The 24,883-nt window shown below is 34.2% G+C and overlaps 1 protein-coding gene across 1 annotated transcript; it reads right to left on the bottom strand.

Moving 5' to 3' along the window:
• Positions 1-1,114: 1,114 nt before the first annotated feature.
• LOC138696674 (5-hydroxytryptamine receptor-like) lies at positions 1,115-15,827 on the bottom strand. Its single transcript, XM_069821935.1, has 2 exons — positions 15,457-15,827; positions 1,115-2,656 (listed from the first exon to the last, which is right to left on the bottom strand). Exons 1-2 carry the CDS (start codon positions 15,770-15,772, stop codon positions 2,118-2,120), a joined length of 855 nt encoding a protein of 284 aa, XP_069678036.1. The 5' UTR covers positions 15,773-15,827; the 3' UTR covers positions 1,115-2,117.
• Positions 15,828-24,883: the final 9,056 nt, after the last annotated feature.

Below are 24,883 nucleotides of genomic sequence, written 5' to 3'. Positions count from 1 at the left end.
CTAAGGAAAAAAGTGTTCAACTTATTTAATAATACTAGTCCCTGTTTCACGTGTCTAAAATTTATTTTGAAACGAATAAAATGACGCATGGATAACAACAAATTGGTGAAGGAGCGGAGAGGATAGTTAAACATAGTGAAAAAATCAGTATATTTTTATAAATTGTTTCACTTTTAATTTAAAATCGTTTAAATATTTGAAAAGTGCATTACATAAAATTTAAGGCGCATTTATGGCATTGTCAGCTGCTGTAAAGTCATTCCTAAAGCTCTGGTGCACAGGATTAATAAATTATTAAACTTAACGTTGGTTACAATAACCCGTAACTTTAATTTTTAAAAAATCTTTAAAATACTCCCTGATATGTGACAAATACATTACTTCATAAAGTTGAATGCGCATTTATGGTCTTTTCAGCTGTTGTGGCGCCATTTTAAGGCCCTGGTGCACAGGGTATTTAAATAACATTAAACTTTGATTGCAATTTCACGTAACTATAATTTTTTTATTTTTTCTATGCAAATAGATATTTATCTTCGGAGCTATTACTGCTACATGCGTGATATTTACTACACTTATTCTTTAGGCTATCAGGAAACTTTCTGGAATAGAAATTTTCTATTTTGTTGTATTTGAAAAATATGCTTCCATATTTCCAGAGAAGTACTTATAAAATTCATTCTTAAAATGTAATTACTTTTCTTAAAATTTGAAAGTCAATATCAAAATTGTGTTACAGATATACTTGCATAAAAACGAGAAAAAATTGTGATAATGATTAAAATGTTATATGATGTTTGAATTTATCTCCAAAAATGGCTGAAATACACATATTTTAGTGAATTACTGTATAATGGAATTTTATGAAATTTGATTTTTTAATTGTTTTAATTAATCTGGAATTTAAGTTTTTGCAACAATGATATTTCTACATACAGAAAATGAAAATAGGGGATAAATTTAAAAAGATTCAAATTTTATCATCCGTGAAGTATAAGAGAACCACAAATAACAAAAATATCATAAATGATGTGAAATTCGAAAGAATAATGTTGATCGGTCATATTAATTTTATAGAAAGACAGTTGAAAATATAGTTAATAAAATTTATAATTGGAATGCACTGTTAAGACATTCAGATGAGAGATAATAGGATTGAAAACTTTATAGAGGTAAAGGTTAAAAATCCAGGGTAGGGAAGTATGAAGAAAACTTGTTGAGAAGAGCAAAACTTTGATATAAGACGTTATAGCTCCTGGTGTAGAAGAAGATAAATATCGCATTAGTCTCTAGAAACCAACTTGGTGACGACAATAGTGATAAATTAAGAATTGAAACCAAACTTTGTGACATAGTTAAATTCTCTTGTCCTGATACAGAAAGTACAACTATAGGCATTTAAGCTTCTTTTTCAAAATATCAGACCAGAGTATCCTTTGAACATTTTCAACTGATTATTTTTCTACGAAATCTGAGGTACCTTACGACTATTAAAACTTAATTGCCTGTCAGTTTTCTTAAACTAATTAGCCTAATCAGATTTTATATTATGGCGTACCTAATATTGTTTTATTTATAAAATCTAACATTTTTCTAGCATAAATGTTCAACTGAACCAATTTTGCCCTTTTTTCGCTTACTGAAATCAATTTCAATTGCCCACAAAAATTAGCTGCTAATGTACTCTTCCCTCATACATGAATAATACGTCAATCTACGGTGGGAAAACGACTCTGTGTGAAATCCGTTCGCAAGAAACCAACTTGAAGCTAATTACGTCGGTGAAAACTTTGTTTACGATAGAAGTGATGATGATGAATTGAAAACTAAATTTATGACAGCGTTATATTGCTAAAACCTCTGAAGCTCACGCGGTGGCTTTTGATATTTAAGCACAATGTTATTAGCGGGGATTCACTTTAGCACTTAACGAGTAACAGAGTTGAAATTCAACACAAAGTTTACATATAATTTGATTTCTGCAATCTCTTACCCCTAACTCTCACACAGCCATACAAACACACACGCTAGTTTCATCGTACTGTCATTACCATTTGAGCATATAAACGGAACATGGAATTACGGATTATAATCTCAGTTCTTTGGAACGTAATTAGCTACTGGAGATACCTGACTCCAAAATGCCTGTTCCTTCTCCTTAAGCTGCGCCTGCCACAAAGAATCCTCTTGAAGGCATGACGAAACTCTGGGCTGAATATCGTGTAAATTATAGGATTTAGCGTGGAATTGAAATACCCGAGCCACAGGAAGAAGGCTATCATGTACTCATTGAACTCGTACGTGCTGTAAGCGGATAATAAGATCGCCATGATGAAAAATGGCAGCCAGCAGATTACGAAGGCTCCTGTGATGATTGCCAGCGTCTTGGCAGCTTTCCTCTCCCTCTTGGAGTCGGCAGAGTCCTTTGATTTTCGCTTGGTGGGGTAATGGTGGTGGGATTGTTGCTGGTAACTCGGGCTCACGTTGCAGTCCGTGACTGTCGGGGCGTCGGGCTCGAGCCCGTTCGCGAAGGAGCCCTTCTCGGGGCTCGTGTTGGTGGAGGAGACGGTGGTGAAGGCTGTGGTCGTCTCCGAGATCGTTGGGAGTGGTCGGCCGATCACCGTGACGACGGCTGCTGCGATTCCTCCGGTAGTACCTGCAACAAAGGAAAAAAATTGTCATGAACACTATACTGTTTCTCATTTTATGATGCTATGAGTTAACGAATATTTTCTCATTGTAGACTGTAATTCAAAAATATGATGTGAAAAGAAACGCCCATAAGGATGGTTGTAAAACTGTAAAGGACCAGTCAATAAAAGAGAAAGGATTTAACATCTTGCTTGTAGGCCTATTATATATTTAATTTAGTAGTCTGACCCCATATTTTGGGTTTGCCCTGCGACACAGAATAGCTCACAATAAAATTTAAAATGAAAAATTATATAAAGAGCTTTCAGACAAAAGTGAATAAGACATAAGAAAAAAAAAATAGAACCAAGTGTAATTTAAATTGAATGTACACCATAAAGATGCTGACGAAATATCGCTACAGAAAATTTTATTATGGTGGTGAAGATGGCATCTTGAAGATCTCTCGTCAGCTTGTATTTTTCCCTCCACTTTACAAAGGCTTACGGGATGGTGCCTCTCGCTCCGAAGAAGAGACCGGTAACTGTGATTTTTTCTATGTTGTATTTCGCCGATAGGTACTGAATCGTGGGCTCGTAGATTTTCTTTTTCTCTTCGTTCATTTCAGATGGTTGAGTGGCTGAGATTTCAAATCTGATGGTAGGATCAATTATTTCGGCTATCTGTTTATTCCTATTTGTAGCTATGATATCGATAATATTTTTCTAGTGACGCTGAAGCCTTGTTTACACTTTTCAAGTAACTTGAATTCAAGTCACTTCAAAAGACGTACTTGAAAAGTGTGAACTATGTTTCAAGTTGACTTGAAATCAATTAACGGCTTGAATTCAAGTTTCATGTGAAGTTGGATCCCTTTCTACTTTTTACTTGACTTGAAAGGACACTTGAAAAGTGTGAACGTCACTTGATAACTTGAATTCAAGGAGAAAAGCGCGGGAATTTAAATTAACAGCTGTTTTAAGAGCGTTAAATTAACAGCTGATTGTTTTTCTGTTCTACTGGGAATGTAAAATAATAGGAAACAGTAGTAAGTGAAATAATGAACAAATATTTGAGTTTCTGAAGTTGTATAAAATTCACGAAGGCCTGCGGATTATAAAAACTGCAAAGTTTCGTAACAGAAATGCAAAGGAAGCTGCCAAGGAAGGAAGAGTTCATTGAAGAACTGAATAGCAGACATTTTAACGTGGGCACAGATGAGCCTATGAAAGACCATAAAATACAATTAAACTGTAGATAGAGAAGAAGTGAGGAAGATAAAATGGATTAAGAAGAGAAGAGTGTTGCTTGAAGGGATGACATTTATCGCCGAAACGGGCATGGTTCAATGTGGTTGATAATTTTTTTTGGGAACTGTAACAGCTTCAAGATAATCATGTTCAATTATGGTAAATCAGACTTCCTTATATTTTATTACATTTGAAGAGTCTACTGCAAGAATTATGGATGTCATTTGGAACACATTTTGCCGGAGACGCAACTGAAAGTTTGAAATGCTTAGCGCTCAAAGCTTAACTGAGAGTTTCCGATCATTACTGGATAATGACTATCAGTGTTAATGCCATGTAACTCTCTATATACATTCTATATGTCTTAAGCTATGCATTGACAGTCTTGGTTCATTTTCGACAAGAAAGTGACATTCATCATTCTTGCAGTGGACTCTTCATTTGCGATAAAAATTATTAAATCTGCTTGAAGATTTCACTTATTCTATTTGTAATGATCAAAGGTCGTGTATTTCTTTTACTAATCTAATTCCTAACCCATACTGAACAACGCGTCTTTCATTTCTTCAATATATTTATCATCTCCCTGGCACGGAGGTTTGCTACTACAGAAATCCCTAATTGCACAACATCCATCGACGCCATTTTATCCTACTTGAAAACAAGTCACGTGACTTGAATTCAAATTACTTGAAAAGTGTGAACGAGACGTAATAACTTTTTATTGATATGTTGAGTGCATTGTTATTGTTGTTCTCTAATGGTTGAATGTGGGAGTATTTAAGAGGAATCTGTACGTGGTTCAACCTCACCGAACGACACAGTTTCCCTCCAGATACCCACCGGCGATTGGTAGCTTTCAATTGCTGTATGCGCTGTCATTTTTAGCGGATAAGGCATGCACAATTGAATGCGTTTCTTTCACTATTGCAAGCATTGAATATATGCGTAAAGTTGAAAGAAAATTTGAACCATGTGGATGCATCTTTAGTCTAAACACATTAAAACAGATAAGAATTTAATTACATTTTGACGTATACGTTTATGTATAGGGTTTTTATATTAAACATTAAATACTACAAAAATAATGTGAAGCAAATAAATTCAAATTCTGTTTTGCCATCATCTAAAATTCTGTCATTATTGCTCAATAACAATAAAATAAATTTATAAGTTCCTTACTCTTTATGTCCTCCATAAAACTGTCGTAAAACTGAGAGGCTGGGGAACTATTAAATCAATCAACGACCATCGGACTTATAAACCTGGGAGAAATCGATATTCAGGATGTGGCCAATAAATTAAAGGGGATCGCCGACCAGCAAGAGAGGTTGTGTGATTCTCTGTGTTTGTATTAAGGTAAGCGTTCACTACATCATATTCGACTCCTAGGACGAATCTCACGTAACGGATATTTTAAGTTGAGTGCGTTCACTGCAACGGCTCTACCTCTTCGTCTCATCGGATTCCCTATCAGCTATATAAAAGATATGACGTACGATATTGACATTGCTGAAAATAGACGAGTTTTGAGGTTAGGTCTATTAATCATGAGTGTTAGCGAATAAGAGTTTGTAATTGTTTCATGCTTCTTAATTGAAGAGGAAGAAACGAAAGAGATATTGGTTACATAATATTTATGTAAGAAACGTCTTGATTACTGTAATGGGAACGCCTCAAATTATATAGTTCTTCGAAGTTTTCTACAAGTGAAATAAGTTTACCGTCTGCCATTTTGGCGCGACATTGAACATGGCACAACATAATAGTAACAGTTGACCAATTAAAATTGATTTATTAAAGAAGGCACACATCGGAAAAATTGCTCATCCGAGAAACGTGGACGGACTTACCGAGAGCCGATGCGTGGGATACGATGTAGTGAACTCGGTTACATAACAATTACAGCAAATATTGTCTTTTTCCGATCCGTGCGATTCGTCGAATGAGTGCGATACGATGTAGTGAACGCTTACCTTTAGCTGAAAACAAAATAATAACGCAGTCCGATAAGGCTCTTTATATATCGGTAATACGCGTATAGGAAAGAAGCAGAGTTGTACAAATTTAATCTAACGACCTTTAACGACAGAATGCTTGAAATAAAATTAGTCCTATACTGAAGTGCAAACTGGCTTTCGAATTGAGTCAAGTTGTGCTTTAAACTAACAACACATTTCTAAGGGAAATTTCAATAACCGATCAGGATTTATATTAAGTCCATATTTAGATCTCATTCTCGAAGTAATACCACAAGGACAATCGTTGAGTTCCTGTGACTTGAGATCAACAGAACACCATCAAAGTCAAGGTGAAGATAATGTTTTTATATATAAAATATAAAGGCTATCCATGTTTTATAGAGGATACGAACAAGCAACAATAAAACTGCTTTTTTTTTTACCTTCATGAATATATTTATTGCTTGAATCTCTTCGTGTTCTACGGTTCGTAAACACAAATAGATTAGATAAGTAATAATAATAATTGTAATAAAATAATAATAATAATAATAATAATAATAATAATAATAATAATAATAATAATAATAATAATAATAAATACATTACACTTTAAATATAAAACTGACAATATGACTTATTAGCACATAATACAATGTCTTTAATAAAAAAGTAAAGGTATGAGAGCTGAATTAAAGATTGAAAATATTGTACAGAAGGGTTATTATACAATTTTGCAGTTTCATGTCTCAGCTCCGTAAAACTGTTTACTGTATTGGCAGAGAAATATCAAACTATTTTCCATAAAGAAGGCCTACAGTCCTTCAGTTTTCCCTAAGTTGTCTTGCAAAATTACTGCAAAATAGGAAGGAAAAAAATTATATATGCAATTTGTAATTCATTAGCATGGATGTCCCTCATATGGCCTGTTGAAGTTCAAATTAAATATTTTCGCAAATGCCATGTTATTTTTCTGAAGTAAACGTATGTTTATTTCAATATAGGTATAATAATTAATATTTGTTATAAAGAGTATTTTTCCATCAATGAAAGAGCAATGAGGAGCTATTAAACTTTGTCCCCTAAGTTCTATGTCATTAGATGGATGAATTTAATTTGACGATAGGAAGGAAAGAACATTTTTTCTTTGGTTCAATAATATCTGTGGTAGCACTGATCCAACCTACAGTGACTGGCAGTGTGTTGTGGATTAAAATTTTGAGACTGATATTTCTAAAAATATTTTTCTGCAGAAACTGAGGTTACTATGCAAATTGATTGTCATTAGCATGGATTATATATAATTCAGTGTAATAATAGTAAAATGATGATAACATAATACATTTACATTTACCTATTGAAATGTTCAATGTCAAGAGCCCAAACTTGGGGGCAGTACAACCTAATTTCTAGAAGAGACAAATCGAAAATGATTACTTTGCCATTGACATCACCATTGTCATTAGCATGGATATAATTTGTCCATTCCAATTATGCTTTGCCATGTTAATGGTACTTCTATTTAGTTTTTACTGACGAATATGTGATATTTATTTTTCGACAAGTTATTAGCCCAAATTTAACAAACTAAATTAGAATTAAATGACTTTTACAGTACATTCGTAGTAACAATTTCTATGTATACAGAACCTAGTTACGGAACATTTCAATATTAAATAAAGGAAGTGATTTCCTTTTACATGGTTAGTTTTTATTAGTTATTAGGTTATTTATACGATCTTAGCATTAGAATTAAGGATTGAGTCATTTTGCATGGAGCATCAACAATTTAATAAGTAAAAAAAAAAAAGGTATTCACGAAAATTCAGCTCTGCCGGCTATATCATCAAAATATGACTCAGTACCGAGAAAATACGTTTTCGTATTTCTTATTCCAACTTAAAAAAATAATTTTTTACGAAGTAGAAGATGTACTCTAATCGTAGAATTACCCAGATCATAAAACAATATCAAAATAATATTGGGAGGATCATACTGATAGAATACCAGCTCCATGTATTGCAAGGACAGTCATGAATTATAATCCAATTAGATAAGATTACTAGGAAGGCAAAAAATAGAAAGAGAGATGAATTTAAAAAGTGACAGAAAAGGTCAAAACATCTAAACGCTGAAGAAGAAGACGATGATGATTAAAATATAGAAGTAAATTTTGTTCTAGGGTTGCAATACTTCCCCTTTAACCTTTTCAAAGAGAATTAATTAAAGTTAAATACATCGTTAAGTCAACATTGTTATTCACATATTTTTTGTGACGCATTTGAACTTTCTACCGTAAAAACCTCTATCCTTGAACTTGTGACTTTTTGTGGTAAAAGTCTTTGAAAGGGCCCTAGGCGAATTCTGAAATAGGACGTGGTCGCCAAGCTACAGTTTTAACTCACACGCGTGAGATCCCAAGAGAAACTGAGAGCAAACAACCTAGGTACAATATTCTTTACTTTTGTTTCAGTATCGGCGTTTTAAGTCCCCTATACCTTTATACAATTTTCAACAAGCCGAAGTCATTCGTTTCTTTGCGATCGAGGTCAAAACGTTGTTGATACAAAGAACATGTATAATTTATAAATTTCCTTGCTCCTTTTCCTGCTACACGAAGCCGCTTTTAAGATGTAGCAAAGAAAGTCGATAACATTGGAGAAAACGCCGTGTCTTCCAGGATGTAGCCTGTATTAGGGGAGAGTTGGGTAGTATCGGACATCGGGGAATATCAGACAGTGCGTTTCTTTCATCCACAACAGATGATAGTACCTGAATGACATAGTTACGTTTCTGTATACGACATCATAGAAACGAAACCATTTCATTCAGGTACTATTATCCGGTGGTAGATGAAAGAAAGTCACTGTCCGATATTACCCGATGTCCGATACTACCCAACTCTCCCCTATTCTTTATCGCTGAAGATGTGGTATTGGTAAAATTAAGAAAAGCGTATAATATATTTACAAAGATCGAAAACTGTATGCGCTAGTTTAACAAATAAGATGAATTTGTTTTAAATAGAAATAAGCAAATAAAATAAGGGATAATAATTAAATGTTTCACTTTAAGACGCCGTGGAGGAGTATGAGGGACATGGAGGTACTATTTTTCCAGCTAAAAGTTAAAGTAGTTGTAAATAAATGCACTGGTATAGTGGTTCCTGATTGAGTGTTAGACGCATAACGCCTCCAAGCTCATATTTGCCAGCTTCTTCCCGATATTAAAAACGTTCCTTCTACAATAATAATATCATTATATAATGTACATTCATAATATGTAATATGGATTACGTTAAACATGTTTATAAGAACACTTTCTTCTGATTTAAACAATATATTTATATTATTAGTCTTAGTTAATGCATCATAAATTGAGGCGCTGGATACAATAACAGCTTAAATTGAAAACCTATGCTTTGAGAAAAACAATGTTACAGTAAATAGAACATTGTAGAAATTTTATCAGTACATATACTCGTACCATTTGTTTTGTATAACATTTTAGACTGTATAAATTATTCAAATCTAATATAAGATATAATTTAAACATAACCCATTTTTAAATATTTGTAAATAAATGATTGAAAAAAGTAGTTACTACATAGAAAGTCTGAGAATTCTTAAAATAGAGAACTTAGGCATTAAAACCAGTAAAAAAGTGTTATTTCACTAAAATCATCTAGCAAATTCTTAAAGATTCCCTGCAAATTATACAATGTTATTTATACCACTCAGAAGGTCTTAATTAAGGATATGCTAAGTTTAAATGAAATCTTTTATTTACAAGTATAATTTTAAGGTCATCTTCTAAGATTTTATTTTATAATTGATAACACTAGCCTGCGAATTTCAACTTTGTGTTTGTTGCCTAAACTAAGTAATGTGATTTTATATAATGTCGATATGCTGAATCCGAATTTTCAATCCGTTTGCTTCTACCACGTCAAGTTTGTTTGCAAACTCACTTTAAATGTATTTTACAATTACGTGAATTTCATCACAAACTTTTTCATTTCACTTTTTTATTTCAAATTCAAAAACAATATTTGAAAGACACAACTTGCTGAAATTATGTGTATGGTTGTTCATACAGGTCACTAGAGTGTTTTTGCTTTGTTTTGTCTTGTTTACTTCACTATTGGATGTATAAATTAGCACAATGTATCACACAAAAAATTACACCACTTGCTTCTTAGTTGAGAAAGTCCTCCTGTTCCTCTTTCTTTTATGTTTCTCTTCAGGTATTTCACGCTTTAACATCCAACAATAATCACCAAGCATACAGTTGCTCCCGCGTCCTTGGTACCTTCTTTCGAACTCCTGCAGATCCTGAAAAATTCGACCATTAAATATATATCTTCTTTCAATTTGCTTCAGATAGTAGTGGAAATTTCTCACATATGTACTTAAAACAGCCTCCTACCTTATTTAAAGCTTTTTCAAGGTGTTTCATTAAGCCAAGCTTGATGTGGAGAGGTTGCAGCACAACTTTAGAAGAACTCACAAAGTTTTGGCGCACAACATTCTTACAACCGACTTCCAAATTTTGTCGAGGTGGCCAGTCTTTCATAGTCCAATGATCAACTCGTGCTCTACTTTCCCACAGGCAAAGAATGCATGGAAATTTGGTAAAACCAGATTGTTGACCCAGCAACATAGTGAGAACTTTGAAATCATCACAAACTTGCCAGTTGTGTTCCTATATTCTAGTCGCAATAACAGCAGTTGCAAATTTGTGATTTTTTTTAGGATCACTGAATAGGCAACGGGCACTGAACCAAAAATGTTTCCGTTATGAAGGAGGAAATCTTTTAAACTTCGCTTGGAAGCATCAGTAAACAGTCTCCATTCACTTAGGTCATAGTTTGGAAGTCCAAGTTTTTAGCATAAATTCTTTCACATTACTGCAATATACAAGATTACCATCTTCGGAGAAAAAGTATTTAAAACCTATTTCATGTTGTCAGTACCAATAGAATGATGTTTGTTTAAGATTTTCTGGTCGCACAGGGATTGGTACATTAGGCACAGGCGAAATGGGTGACCGAACAACTGAATACACGATTTTATTTTTATGTTTAGAATTGTACCCCTTCACATCACACGAACAGAAGTAGCAGTCACTATTATGGTTCCACTGCTCTCTCCAAACCATAGGTACTCCAAAAGATAGCAACGGTCTTCTCCAATCGATCAAATGACGAAGTTCGTCAGTGCATACTCTACATACTTTGTGTGGTGCCCAAGCTTTACTTTGGTCTCCAAGTTTGATTGAAAAATAGGCATGGTATGACTTTTTCACAAAATCTGTAATATTACACTTCTGCTTAGGCAATGTGTATATCCTACATAAGTTATACAACAAAAGTGGTCTGGATTATTTAGACATCCTCGATGCAACATGGTAAATACTTTCTTACTGAACTAAAAACTTTCAACATTCTTCTCCACAATAAAGCTTCAAACTGATTTCGTTTCGTTTCCAGATGAAACGCAGACTAATGAAATGTGAGATAAACTAGATGAGTTGAGTTCAGTCTCTCACCAAGGAGTGGCTGACATTTCTATCTTTCACCAAAAAAAATAATGACAAGGCTGCAGGTTATTTCGCCCTAACTTCCTAATGTGCTTGCACCCCCTATCTGCTAAGAAACATTAAGTGTCCTTGATTTTCAACATAAACACCTTAAAAATATGTTGAATGCATTTGGTTTTCATATCCTAACATAATAAACCTACACATGTTAAAGTATTACATTTTAAATAATTACGCTATAAATTGTCGTAATATATTATAAGAAAATTAAAATAACAAAACAATGGTACGTGATAGGAACTTTTTGGCTTTGAATTTGATTTCAGCATGCTAAAAATATCCTAAAAACATTAAAACTTTGGAAGCAGGAATTTCATCGCTGACTAGTGATAATCAATGGTGTTTAAATTTACATTTTATTTTTATAACAATATTCATAATTAATTATATTTATTTGCTATTAATTTCCGGATCCTCGTGATCATCCTTAATTAAGGCCGGACAATTTATTTCTTTCTCTCTCTTTTTCTCTCACGAATTTGATTGAATGAATAATAGGAAATAATAGTGTACGGCGTCAGCTTATCAAAATAATAGAAAATAAGTTAATCATTTTTAGCCGGTAAGCCATTTTATATTTTTATGGAAATATTCTGTAGAAACAAAATAATATTTATTTCAAATTTCGAACAAGAATAACATAAGATTTGTTAAGGAAATAAGTTCTGAAACTGTACTACAAATGAAACTTCCTCTACTATAGTGTCAAATTCTTATTCATTTTCACTGATTTCACTTTCAGGATGATTTTCATCCAGCATTGGTTCAATATCCAAAACATTTTGAAGACAATTTGACAGGAGAATGAACGATCCCCGAGGTAATGTTGAAAATGTGGCAACGAAGAAATATCGCTATTATCTGGACGTTCCAATCCGTATCAGGGATGTCAAAGCGCCTGCATGAAGTGCTCTCAAAAACCCGCACAACATTTCCTTAAGAGTGATGATTATACTTTACCTTGCTAGAAAGTGAACTTTATTGGATTTATATTGCTTGTAGTATGAGTACGTAATACAGGCGCTTTGACATCCCTGGGCGTAGTGAAGAAGGTAAATGTTTCTCCGTAAGATGGCATGAAAGAGCATGTGGACAAGAAGATAGAACTTTATGCTAAGTGAACCTACCCGGCATCATCAATAAAATAGGTGTGCATTAAAAATTTAAATATTTTAGAAAGAAACACAGAAAGACTGTGAATTAGTGTAAAATAAATAAATAATATAAATAAATAAGTAAATTACTAAATATTACTTTTATAGCTATATAAGGAAATCGACAAACAAACTCAAATTAAATGATAAAAAATACATTAGTAGTTTATAATGAGGTATCGTGGGGATGCCTATCTTCTTAAGGTCTCAGTAGTTCACTCTATCGCAACAGATGTTTTTACTACCCATAATGGTTATCTTCTTAACAATAAGGGGGCGGGAAGCAGACGTTTTTATCTGTTCTATTTGCACTTAATTCACAGGGCAAAGTACAAAACATTCTTTATAGCATAGGGCTGATGTTGAGTTGCGTCTCTAGTTAAAAATACGACGTAAATTGAATCCTGTTTATCTCAGAAGTGGTACGTAAGTTGCGTCCTCTTTATGCAAGAAATGGTATGTAAATTGCGTCCTGTAAGATTAGGAGCCTATGTGAATTGGGTTTTCAGTCACTGGTTGTTATGATTGACAAGGCATTGTTATTCACCCGTCCCTCCAGCACTTCTTTTTTCTTTATTAGGCTTTGATACTGTCAATCACAGACTTGTAAAGCTACAGTAGACTACTACAGACATACGAAATGGCAGTGTAGAATAAGATAGTTGTTGTTGTTTAGTCAACAGTCCGAAGACAGGTCTGAACCTCACAAATGATACCAAAAATGCACCACTTATGAGGCAACTAGGCCAGGAGATAGTGGGATAGGGTGGCCAGTTCCTTTCCTCCTCCATTGTATATATCTCTCACTAGCTACATATTACACTAGTCAGATTTCAGATGCATGCAAACAAATTGTTCTTCCTCTGACACATATTATCAAGTGAGATGTACTGTCTGATAATATATGTACATATCAGCCAGAACCTCGATCAGAGGATAAATAAGATAGTTTCCTAGTAATTTTCGTAGAATAAAATGCAACATTTAACATACCTTGGCTCTGCTAATTGCATAAACAACAGGTGACGTTATCTATCAATGCCGTGACTCCAAGGTAAAATACAGTGCTCAGACAATTTTTAGCATATTATTTGATTGGAAACTTATGGAAAAGTATGCAAAGTTAATTTTGTGTTAAAAAATTGTATATTTCTTCGTAAGTTTACAATGAACTAGATAATATGCAACAATTTCTTTTAATAAACAAATAGGTTATAGCCTATGTCGCATATTTCATATGCTTGAAATAAAGCAATATGCAACAGTTTCTTTGAGGAATGTGTAATGTCATTTCTTGCAGCTTTCCAGGAGCGAGCATTTAAAGTTCGAAAGACTATAACGTGATAATAATCATGTTTCATAACAACAGATTAGAGAGAAAAATAATAGAGACATACAGTACATGTCATTGATCGCTCAAATAAAGATACCATCTGGATACACAATATTTTCGCCAAAAATGACATTTCACCTTCCTCTTTCGATAAACAGAATGCTATGAGAACGACTATATAAAATAATCAGATTCTATAACACGCGGCTTATTGGTTTAGCGGTTAGCATTCGTGACTACACGGCTGCATATCATGAGACTCCGAGTTTGATTCTTGTCCTGAGCATGAAAGAGACTATTTAATACATTCGTTCGTAAAAATCTAGAAGCTAAATATATATATATATATATATATATATATTATATATCTACTTTGCTAATAATTGTAACATAAAATATAATAGGCCTACAGAAAATCTTTAGCTCGCCCCTGAAAGAGTGGAACTCGTGCTCAGGGGTGAGTAAATATAAAATATTTATGTAGGTTGGAGCACCTAAGTGTTCAAGTAAAGATCCTCAGAATGCTTCCTATGTCTGAAGTATGAAAAATTTTACGATACAAAACCATTAACAAGAACGAAGACAAATGCAAATAGCTTATCGAACATAATGCAGTGGCAACTGATCTTGCAAAAAAAAAAAAAAAAAAAAAATTGACGAAAATGTTCTGCATCTGGATGTAAGTGGCACGTGTGTGTATATTGCAGTGTACGCTAAACAGTGACGTTTATGGACCTTGTTCAAATAGTGTTGTTAAGCCTTTCTAACCCAAATTAAATTTACAAGCAATCCATGTTGAAACAAATAGCTGTATTAGGACCAATTCAGTGACCAAGTTACGGGAGTGGCAACATTTGAAACAAAACTATATTGATGAAAATGTATTGAAATAGACGTTATCCAGCAAAATTTACCTTCATATGTAACACACAAGTATATAAATGCTATAAAGTTAATTATTGCCGTATGGTATCTATAGGTAAGAAAGGGTTAAATATATTGTAAAATAGTGGATAGTAATATAATTATTGCAATTATGTAACCAGTTTTTGTAGACTTTGCATTGGAAAAGTCTAAATACCCAAAGAATACAACATGGATTGAATACAATTTAAGTTATCTAACATTTTGTTTTGTTTTCTGTCCTTTTTGGTTGCATTTTAATAAGTTGTATTGGAAGATGGTGCAAAATAGTGTTTCTTCTTGCAGTTGGCTTCAATATAAATTTCATGGAAGATGGGTGAAATAAACATTTAAATGGTTTATTTTAAATGTGGTGGTTTCAGAAAGGGGAGAATATTTATGAACGTAATTATGCTTTCCGTCACTTGGTGCGCTGCTAGATGCGTGAAGTAAAATAATTATCCCGGGGAAAAACAGGTGGCAGCAAGATCAACTTCTACATTAGTGCCTCTAGCGTTTATATCGGGAAAAATCATTAACTTTCGCATCCTATTATATTCATCCATAGCATTAGATGATCAAGGATCGTACTTATGTCTAGGCTGGTAGCTTGATCAACTCACCCGCTGCTCCCGCGATGACGCCACCAGCGGCAGGATTTCTCACGGCGCCTGCGCCAGTTCCAGAAGATCCCGCCGATGCAGTCACGCGTCTCCTGATCCTTTTTCTCGCCGTCTGGAAGATCCTCCAGTACAGGAACAGTATGACGAGCAGGGGCAGGTAGAAGGACGACGCCGTGGCAAATATCTGATAACCCACGTCCTGACTCACTAGGCACTTGCGCTCCTCGGACACGCGCGTCCCCCAATCGGGGTCCTTCCACCCCAAAAGGGGAGCTATGCACACCAGAAAGGCCACCAACCACACCACCAGGATCATAAGTCCTATCCGCCGCGCCGTGCGTTGATGGATGTAGTCGATGTTGGTCACTGCCCAGTACCTGAGGACAAAGACGGAATACTATGTCAAGGTCTTTTCCATAACAAGCATGAGAATAAGCATCACAAGATTCTGATGTTTCATTACTTTCCTGAAATTATCAGGAATATTTCAACAGGGAGGAAATGATACATTGTTAGCATACCACATACAAAAAAATGACAAGCCTGAATTCGACTTCAGTGTGGGGTGAATAAAATTTGATTAAGATTAAATCCAGAGAAATAAAAAAAATTATTTACCTGTACGTTTCATAAATTGTTAAATTGGAATCATTATATAATGTGTAATGGCGAATTAACAACTGGACTGCATATAATTCGCCATGGCGTGGGTACAGAGAGATGAAATAATTAAATAAACAATACATCTTGATTACACAACTTTTAACACTATATCACTTCGGAATAAGTATTATATGATTTTCTTGTCTTAAATTAACTTAATATCAAAGACGGACATCTGACGTCTTCATAGTTTTGATCTAGAAGCAATTTTTTAATTCACAGTGTTCATTGTAATATTTAACACAATTTATTTTATAAGTGTAGTGTTAGAGTTTGCATATGGTTTCACTATAACTGGAAAGAGCATGTAAAATTGTATAAAAAACCACAGCTATCTAAATTTCGATTGAGGTCAAATGTCCGTCTTTGATATTAAGCTACTTCTATCGTACCTGGTTTACATGTTTCGACCTGATATTGGTATTCTTCAGAACTGGTCGTTGCTGGTCTTGGCGCCTTTTGTTTTGTTTCCTGTAGGGGTGTGTTTGTGTAGTCTAATGTGGAGTCAAAGAATGTGTGTTTTCTGAAATTGAGTTGTGTGTTGAGAATTGAATTAGGGTGTGTTTTTGAGTGTCTGTATATTTCATATTGTTCTCGTATGTTTAATTTCTGGCTTTTTGGTTGGATGTGTAGAACTTCCATGTCTGTGTTGATGTTCCTGTAGGTGTGGTTAGCATTTGTGATGTGTTCTGTCAGAGCCTTCTTCAGTTACAAGGCGGAGCCATACGTCGGCAACACTGAAATTAACTGGTAAACGGAGGCCTACTCTCCAGACCATGTGTTGGTGCTAATGCCAATTTTCAATGTAAATTAATGTTACAATATAACAGGCGCCAAGACCAGCAACGATCAGTTCTGAAGAAGACCAATAACAGGTCGAAACATGTAAACCAGGTACAATAGTATTTAACACAAGAAAATCATATAATACATATTCCTAAATAAACAAATAAATACATAAATAAATGAATAAGTAACTAAATAAATAAACAAACGGATGAATAAATAAATAATAAAAGAATAAATAAACAAATAAATAAATACATATATAAATACTAAATAAACAAAAATTAATAAATATAAAGGTAAATACGTGTCTTAAGTTAAGAAATAAATAAATAAATAAATAAATAAATAAATAAATAAATGATTAAATGAATAAATTAATGAACGAATGAAGAAGCGAACAAAGGAATGATAAAATATTTGAAAAATGAATGATTGGACTCTTTAACAATTTATTAATAGATGAATTAATTAATTAACCAGTGAATGAACGACGAATGAATGATTGGACGAAAAACGGTTGAATAAAGGACTGGAATATTGGACGACTGGATGATTGATCGAAGAATGCATGTTCGAGTGAAAAAATATATTAAGGATCGAGTAAAGGAATCGATGTGTGAATGAAGATGGAATTAAAGTATAGATGAATGAATGTAGAGATGAATGATGGATGAATGGACAAACGAGGGAATCGTTTTGTAATGCTACAATATGAATGCAAATGTTTGCCATCCATTTTGTTTATTTACATTCTCACTTGTATGCTAATTTTGGCTGCCATAGCGAGCTGTATTGCAATATGATAACGCTTTGGGATTCACCAACACAGGACCTATCGCGAATGACCCCAGGCTACGCCCTAGGTATGGCCCTAGATTCAGCAACGGTTGTTTTTAACCGAATAAACAACTGTACTGGCGAGACTCAATTACATAGTGCAAGAGTGGTACATATCTATTAAAGTGGATGTCAGGAAATATAAGTGATTTGGTTTACATATTTTCAATTAACCATCTTTTTAAATTCAAGACTACAATCAGAGGTCGGTCTCGGTAGCGAATTTGGTACAGCGCTGGCCTTCTATGCTCGAGGTTGCGGGTTCGATCCCGACCCAGGTGATGGCATTTAAGTGTGCTTAAATACAACAAGCTCATGTCAGTAGATTTACTGGCATGTAAAAGAACTTCTGCGGGACAAAATTCCGGCACACCGGCGACGCTGATATAATCTCTGCTGTTGCGAGCGTCGTTAAATAAACTATAATTTAAAATTTTTTACAATCAGAGTCCGTAACATGTTAGTGAGACTGTGATAGCTCAATATGCGCGAGTAAGAATCGCAGGATACTGTGCAATGAATGGACGAAAGAAACAGAAATTCGTTATTGGGGAGACTTTGTAAGAGTTGTAGTAAATATAATGTGTGTAGGTCTGGTTCTATTCCTCTTCCATCACAATGCCCAACCGTAGTGGACTTTCTCTACTGTACTCCAACCAGGAGAAAGTCTCAGGGGAATGAAACGCAGCGGGGTAATGCTGTGAATGAATGTTGATGTCATAAGGTCACACACGTGGGTACAAGCATCTCCATTGGCTAACTCTCAAAGCACAAACGATAACACTGATACATACTTATAGTACCCTAGTTACAAAATTAGATCACGGTTAATCTCCTGATATTTTAATCCCTCCATACAGGAAATAACATATGCAGGAGAGCGCATGTTCTTTAATCTGACGTTATAACTGTAATATTATCTATCTACTTCGCTCCAATAGATGACGCAATAGTAAGCACATTCCTTTCACGGTTAATCTCCTGGTTGGAGAACAGTACTTGTAGTAGATTTTGAGTCTTGAGGAGAAGTAGCGGATTTAATAGAAAATCTCCTAAAATGTATACCTAGCGAAATTTCTCAAATTTATTTCACAAGCTTAAACTTAGTATTTTTCTCTGAAATATAAAATGTTCCTTTTTTAATACTGAAAGATATTTTGCGTTTCCTAACTTCCATGCTCTACAGGAGATAACATTAATATGTTAAACGACTAGTAGGGATTAGAAGGTAAATCCTTGATCGACAATTCCACACGCAACTATAGAAAAAAAAATAGAATGTTCTATTTTCGCTGGCAGAGTTAAGGCCATAAGGCCTTCTCTTCCACTCAACCAGCCTTAATCAATAAAATAGTGAAATACATATTTGGGTGTATCATTCAATTAGGAAATAACATTTGATCGGGAGGCATTTATGTTAAGTCTGAAAAATGATTTGGAAAATTTAGTATCCACCTCCATGCTCCGTCCAGATCAAAAGCTCAACATTATTGACCAGTATATATGGCCTACCCATTACAAATAACTCCTATCCATCAGTTACCAGGAACATTCTTAGAAGATATTGACAAGTTAATCCGTAGTTCTGTTAAACAAATGCTTATGTTGCCATCTGATACACCTACTAATATGTTATATGCAAGCAAAAACTACAGAAGTTTGGGATTAGTCAGAGCATCATGGGAAGCGTTCTTGCAACACTGCAACATCTGTATTACTTTAATATTAAATGAAAATCTTTATGTAAATAGTATGCGACCTTTGAAGTCAGAACTTAATTCTTTCTGTCAACATCTAAGTCTCCTTTGTCCAGTTGAACTTCGTAAATCTGTGACTAGGAAATTGAGAGAGGAATTAAGAAATGCAGAATTCGAATCATGGAAAATAATGCCTGGAAGAGGCAGAGGTGTAGAATTGTACAGCCAAATACCTAAAGCCAATGCCTGGATTTTTAATAAGTCTGGACTATCTACATCTGAATGGGTAACCTGCCTCAAAATGAATGCCAATCTAGCAGCAGTTAGAGGAGTACCTGGTTGCTCTTTGGACGGATCCCGGTGCAGGCATGGCTGCCCGGAGACTGAAACCCTTGCCCACGTCCAAGGTCAGTGTAACAGAGGTTTACTCCTCCGAAAAGGTCAGTGTAACTCCTCCGAAATGCCATACACCATCATGTTCGATCCTTAATTGCAACTGCTTTAAGAAAAAAGTCTTGGATATAGAAGAGGAAGTTTTTTGCCTTGCTACTAATGGCTCCTCTAGACGTATTGACATCATTAGCGTATTCCCAGATTACCAAGAAAGGATATATAATTGATCCTACCATAAGGATTGAAACGGGGAGTAGCCAGCCGGAGGATGTCAATAAAGAAAAGATCAACATTTATCTGCCAACAGTTGATTACTTCAAAGCAAAATACCAGCTTGAAGACATTGAAGTGATTGGTCTTCTTATTGGAGCTCGTGTTGTGATTCCGAAGTTCTTTGAAAGCTTCAGGAAGACTTTTGAACTACCACAGACACTTACTGCTGACATCATAACTTCAGTTTTGAAACGCTCTTGCCAAGTTCTGAGTCATCATATTCACTCTGTTTAATTTTTTTTATTCACTTTATATTCATATATCTTTATTTTCATTTTCTTTCTACAAAATTTATGTAAACATTTAATATTGTAAAATTCATGTAGGAGAGTATACTGAGTCCTTCTGGGCTATCTCCAATGGGAGGCAGTTATTATCTTATCTCCGTGCTTTCAATACGTAATGCATATCCTAGGAACTAGATACTAAATAAGAAAACACGTTTGTAGAACAGCTTTTTTAGGCATTGTAATATAGTAACGTTATAGAAACAAGAATTCAATTCAAAGTGAAATATATAGAGTTTATTTATTTATTAGAATTTAAATTACATGATACATAACTCAAACATCGTTTGCACCCAAAATGAGCAAATTTAATGCTCGTGCTTGGGGCAGTTACAGTTACATAATACTAGAAGTTAAATATTAGGCCTACACTTGAAATTTTAATAGAAACTGGAAGAAATACTCGTCGAAAAAGGAAAAGAAAAATGTCTACACCAAAAAGTTACATAATGGACAGTTTCAATTTAATGATACCGGTACTAATTTTTCTTACTGAAAATATTATTATTAAGGTTACTTAATTCCGGATTTTTGTTTTAAGAAACTGACTGTAAAAGTTTGATGCATAATGCGAAGAATACATTTTCCCAGATTTTATATTCTATTTTGGTTCAAGTGAAAGATTTCGCCTAGTGTTATGAATATTTCTATGTCATCTTTAAACTTACGACTTTTATGAGAAAAATTAAACAGAGTTAAATTGTACATTTGTTCAATATTATGAACACAAAATTATAAGAGTACTTTTATAGAGTTACGCAATAAGAACATAAAATTTTATTCTTGCTGATAAAAAGTGTCCATATAATAGTTATTTATACAAGTAGTAACTAAAGTGAAATCTTATATGTGGAGTAGTTTATTTATCGACATGGAGCCGCCTTAAGATCCACGAGTGATGTGTAGTTACTTTCGTTTCTGTGCATGATTTTTATACCACCTGCATATAAAGGTGAAATAAATATACACCGTGTTCACACTAAGATTATACGGAAATAATAGCTTATAATTTCACAACCGTATATAATAATTCCTTAAGATAAATTTCAATCAATACAAAAACTCTTCAAGATTTTGTTTCATACCTTTTCCATGGCCATTGTTGTGTGAAATGTTTTTTATTTCTCTAAAAGGAATGAAATGAAGTTCTTTACTTCAGTGTCAAGAAGAAAATCCTGCTTTAGACGGATAATCAATAATGAAATTTATACTATTTGAAGGTGTTATAAAAATACATTTAAAATATGTTACTCCCTATTGTGTTTTCAATAAATCCTCTCATGATGTATTTTAATTAAGAAGTAAGTTGAAAAACAACGTGGAGACGTGCGAGTGATGGATATGTTTTGTTTTAATCCTGCCATGACGTAGACACAAGCTCTCTAATACCTTTCTTCTGTTATGACCGCGCCCTGCTCTGCTCTGGTAGCGTTGCAATACGTACAAAAAAAAATGTCACACATATATGCGTGTCGCACAATTTATTCTCGCTTACAAAACATGGGCAGACAATACGCTGAGACTAAAATGTCTGTTTTATTTTTGAAAAGTGTAACTAAATTCCACCGAGAAACTTTAAGTGGGTGTTACGGTGAAGACTCTGAAAGATTTCAGATGAGATGACAGCTGGAGTCATGGTTTGCAGTTCTATGGGGTCATTTACCGAATAGGATACTCCTTAAGGTATACAATCATGTATTACAACTGTGTTATGATTGTCACATATCTCATCTCTAAACGTAAGTTTCGAAAGTAGTGGGTCTATTAAATGGCAAGGAAGTTCACCTGACTTAACCCCACTGGACTTTTTTGTGGCGGCATATCCAAAGCTTGGTCTAACAGGTGCCTTTTGAAACTGAGTTAAACCTGGTTATTCCTATTATTGCAATCTGTGTGGGAAAGTGATTGGTAGATAGAGTAGGTACGTCCAAGGTTCAGCAACGCTGTATAGCCTACCTTGTCGCGATGTTCGTGCCGACATTTTCAAAACCTACTGAAAGTCATATATCTTATTATTAATAAATACACCATGTCATATTGGTCTTTGATGTGACTCATAACGTTTTCATTTATATGATGGGTTTTCCATCTCAAAACATAATGAACCAAATACTCCTCAAAGTTTGTCAGTAGAGATATGTGACAGACTGTGTTGATATATTACACTGATAAAGGTAAAGGTATCCCCGTAACATGCCATGAAGGCACTTGGGGGGCATGGAGGTAGAGCCTCATGCTTTCCATGACTTCGGCACTAGAATGAGGTGGTGTGGTCGGCACCACGCTCTGACCGCCTTTTACCCCCGGGAAAGACCCGGTACTCAATTTTATAGGAGGCTGAGTGAACCTCGGGGCCGTTCTGAAAGTTTGGCAACGAGAAAAAATCCTGGCACCACCTGGGATCGAACCCCGGACCTTCCAGTCCGTAGCCAGCTGCTCTACCAACTGAGCTACCCGGCCGCCCATATTACGCAATTTAAAATATGTTTTCTGCTACAAGAGAAAAGAATACTGATTCTAGTTAAATGAAGTGCGCTGAATCCGAATATATGTTCATATTTTCTGTATCACGTCAGGTTTGTTCTGTACTTTAGAAAGAAAAATGAAAAAAAAGGGGGCAAATTGACGAAATTCATGAGTAAGAAAAATTTAATACGATAATCTAACTGATATGAATAATTTTAGGTATTGAAGGTTGTTCAATCTCAGCCTGTATTCAGATTCTCTCTATCGCGTCTGGTATTTCTGTAATTTTTGGAAATAAGAACGAAACACTTAAAACTTTTAACAAGAATTTCAAAAACGTCAAATGTGATATATTATTTTTTTAAATATATTTTAACGCCATGATATAACATTCGAGAGTATAAAATTAATTATTAAACCTTAAATCGTTATTTAAAATAATCAATACATCTCTGCAGTCAATCCCCGGATTCATTACCTGCGTTTGTAATTCTGCTCTTTGGCGGTGCACTTCAACAGGAAGTAATTTTATTGCACCACTTAAGAGACTTTCTTTTCACAAAATAAATACACATGTACTAAACATAGTTTCAAGAAGTGGCATACGAATAAATGTAGCAATGAAGTGAATTTTTTTTTAAGTTTCCTAGCAATATTAAGCAATAAAAATGAAAATTAGGGATACTTTGTTCATAATTTTCAATTTATGTTGTTTTATAACATTCTAGTGAATCCATTATGTCTAAATTATTAGCTTTAACGTAATAAATAATAATAATAATAATAATAATAATAATAATAATAATAATAAAGAAAATAATATAATTTATCTAAGAATATATACTAATTTCATTATTTAGACTATTTCATGTATTAAGAAAATGTTATTTTCAGAAAATTGAACGTGATGAAACGGAATTAGGCTACATAATTATGGGCTAAATAATAAATATAAGTAACAGTTTCTCTGTAGCAAAATGGTTGCATACCAGTTTATCAATTGTAAGCCTTTCGCCCACTATCTTTTGTCCACAATTTGTTTCTTCCATTACCTTTCGTCCACTCACTTTCCTCCAGATTCTCTTGTCCACAACCGATTTGTCCATACAATTAACGTCCATCCATACATTTTGTCCACACTTTTTATGTCAACAACCTGTCTTCCATCTTAGAATACATATTTCCCACTTACAACAGAAAGTATTGTCATCACTCTCGTCTGTTTCTTAGATGTTTTTCATTTTCCTTTGGATATTAAAAAGTATGAATATCTATGTTTTCCATTTTGGATATTAAAAAATATGGCAGAAGTTGTATATACACGTCGGAGACAACCAATGTTACACTATAATGGGTACTATTACCACTTCCACTCAGCAAAGATGGAAGAAGTTATTGGACATGTCAGGATCGACAGAATTGTAACGCAAGATGCATTTGCAAGTTTCTGGAAATCTTGCTGGATGAACAGGAATCAAATGAGCAGGTGATTACTCAATAAAATTGTTGGGAGGAGACACGCGAGTCCGTTAACCATTAAGTCAGACATATGTCAATAATCATGAATGCATTAGGGAAATGGTTACACGGTGTGAAGACTACAAGAACGACGGCAGGCTGGAAACATATGAGAGGAATTTCATATAGATTAAAATTAACCCTGCTGAAGTTCTTCAGGAAGAAGAAAATGATGATTAATCATGTTTTTAATACAAAGAGTACGTACATTCAACAATACATTTAAATTTAAATGAATTACATTTTCATCAAATGAAATATGTTTCATGTCTTCTATTTCTTTTGACGTAGTGGACGAAATAGTCAGTGGACGAAAACATAATGGGCGAAGCATTAAAATGGACTAAATAGTCAGTGGACGAAACTTTATGGACGAATCATGAAATGGACAAATGTGTCAGTGGACAAAAAAAGTGGATGAAACTAGTGGACCAAAGTCCCTATAACGTAAAATATGTTTATTTATTTCGTTATTCTGGATTTATTTTTTATTTTATTGGGTTA

This window comes from Periplaneta americana, chromosome 1 (assembly GCF_040183065.1).
Source record: "Periplaneta americana isolate PAMFEO1 chromosome 1, P.americana_PAMFEO1_priV1, whole genome shotgun sequence".
Classification (NCBI taxonomy): domain Eukaryota; kingdom Metazoa; phylum Arthropoda; class Insecta; order Blattodea; family Blattidae; genus Periplaneta; species Periplaneta americana.
This window is presented reverse-complemented; position numbering and strand designations above follow the sequence as displayed.

Coding starts and splice junctions, on each gene's coding strand:
- LOC138696674 (XM_069821935.1), bottom strand. CDS start 15,772: ATGATCCTGGTGGTGTGGTTGGTGGCCTTTCTGGTGTGCATAGCTCCC. Junction 2,657..15,456: donor CGTCATCGCGGGAGCAGCGG/GTGAGTTGATCA, acceptor CCTTTGTTGCAG/GTACTACCGGAGGAATCGCA.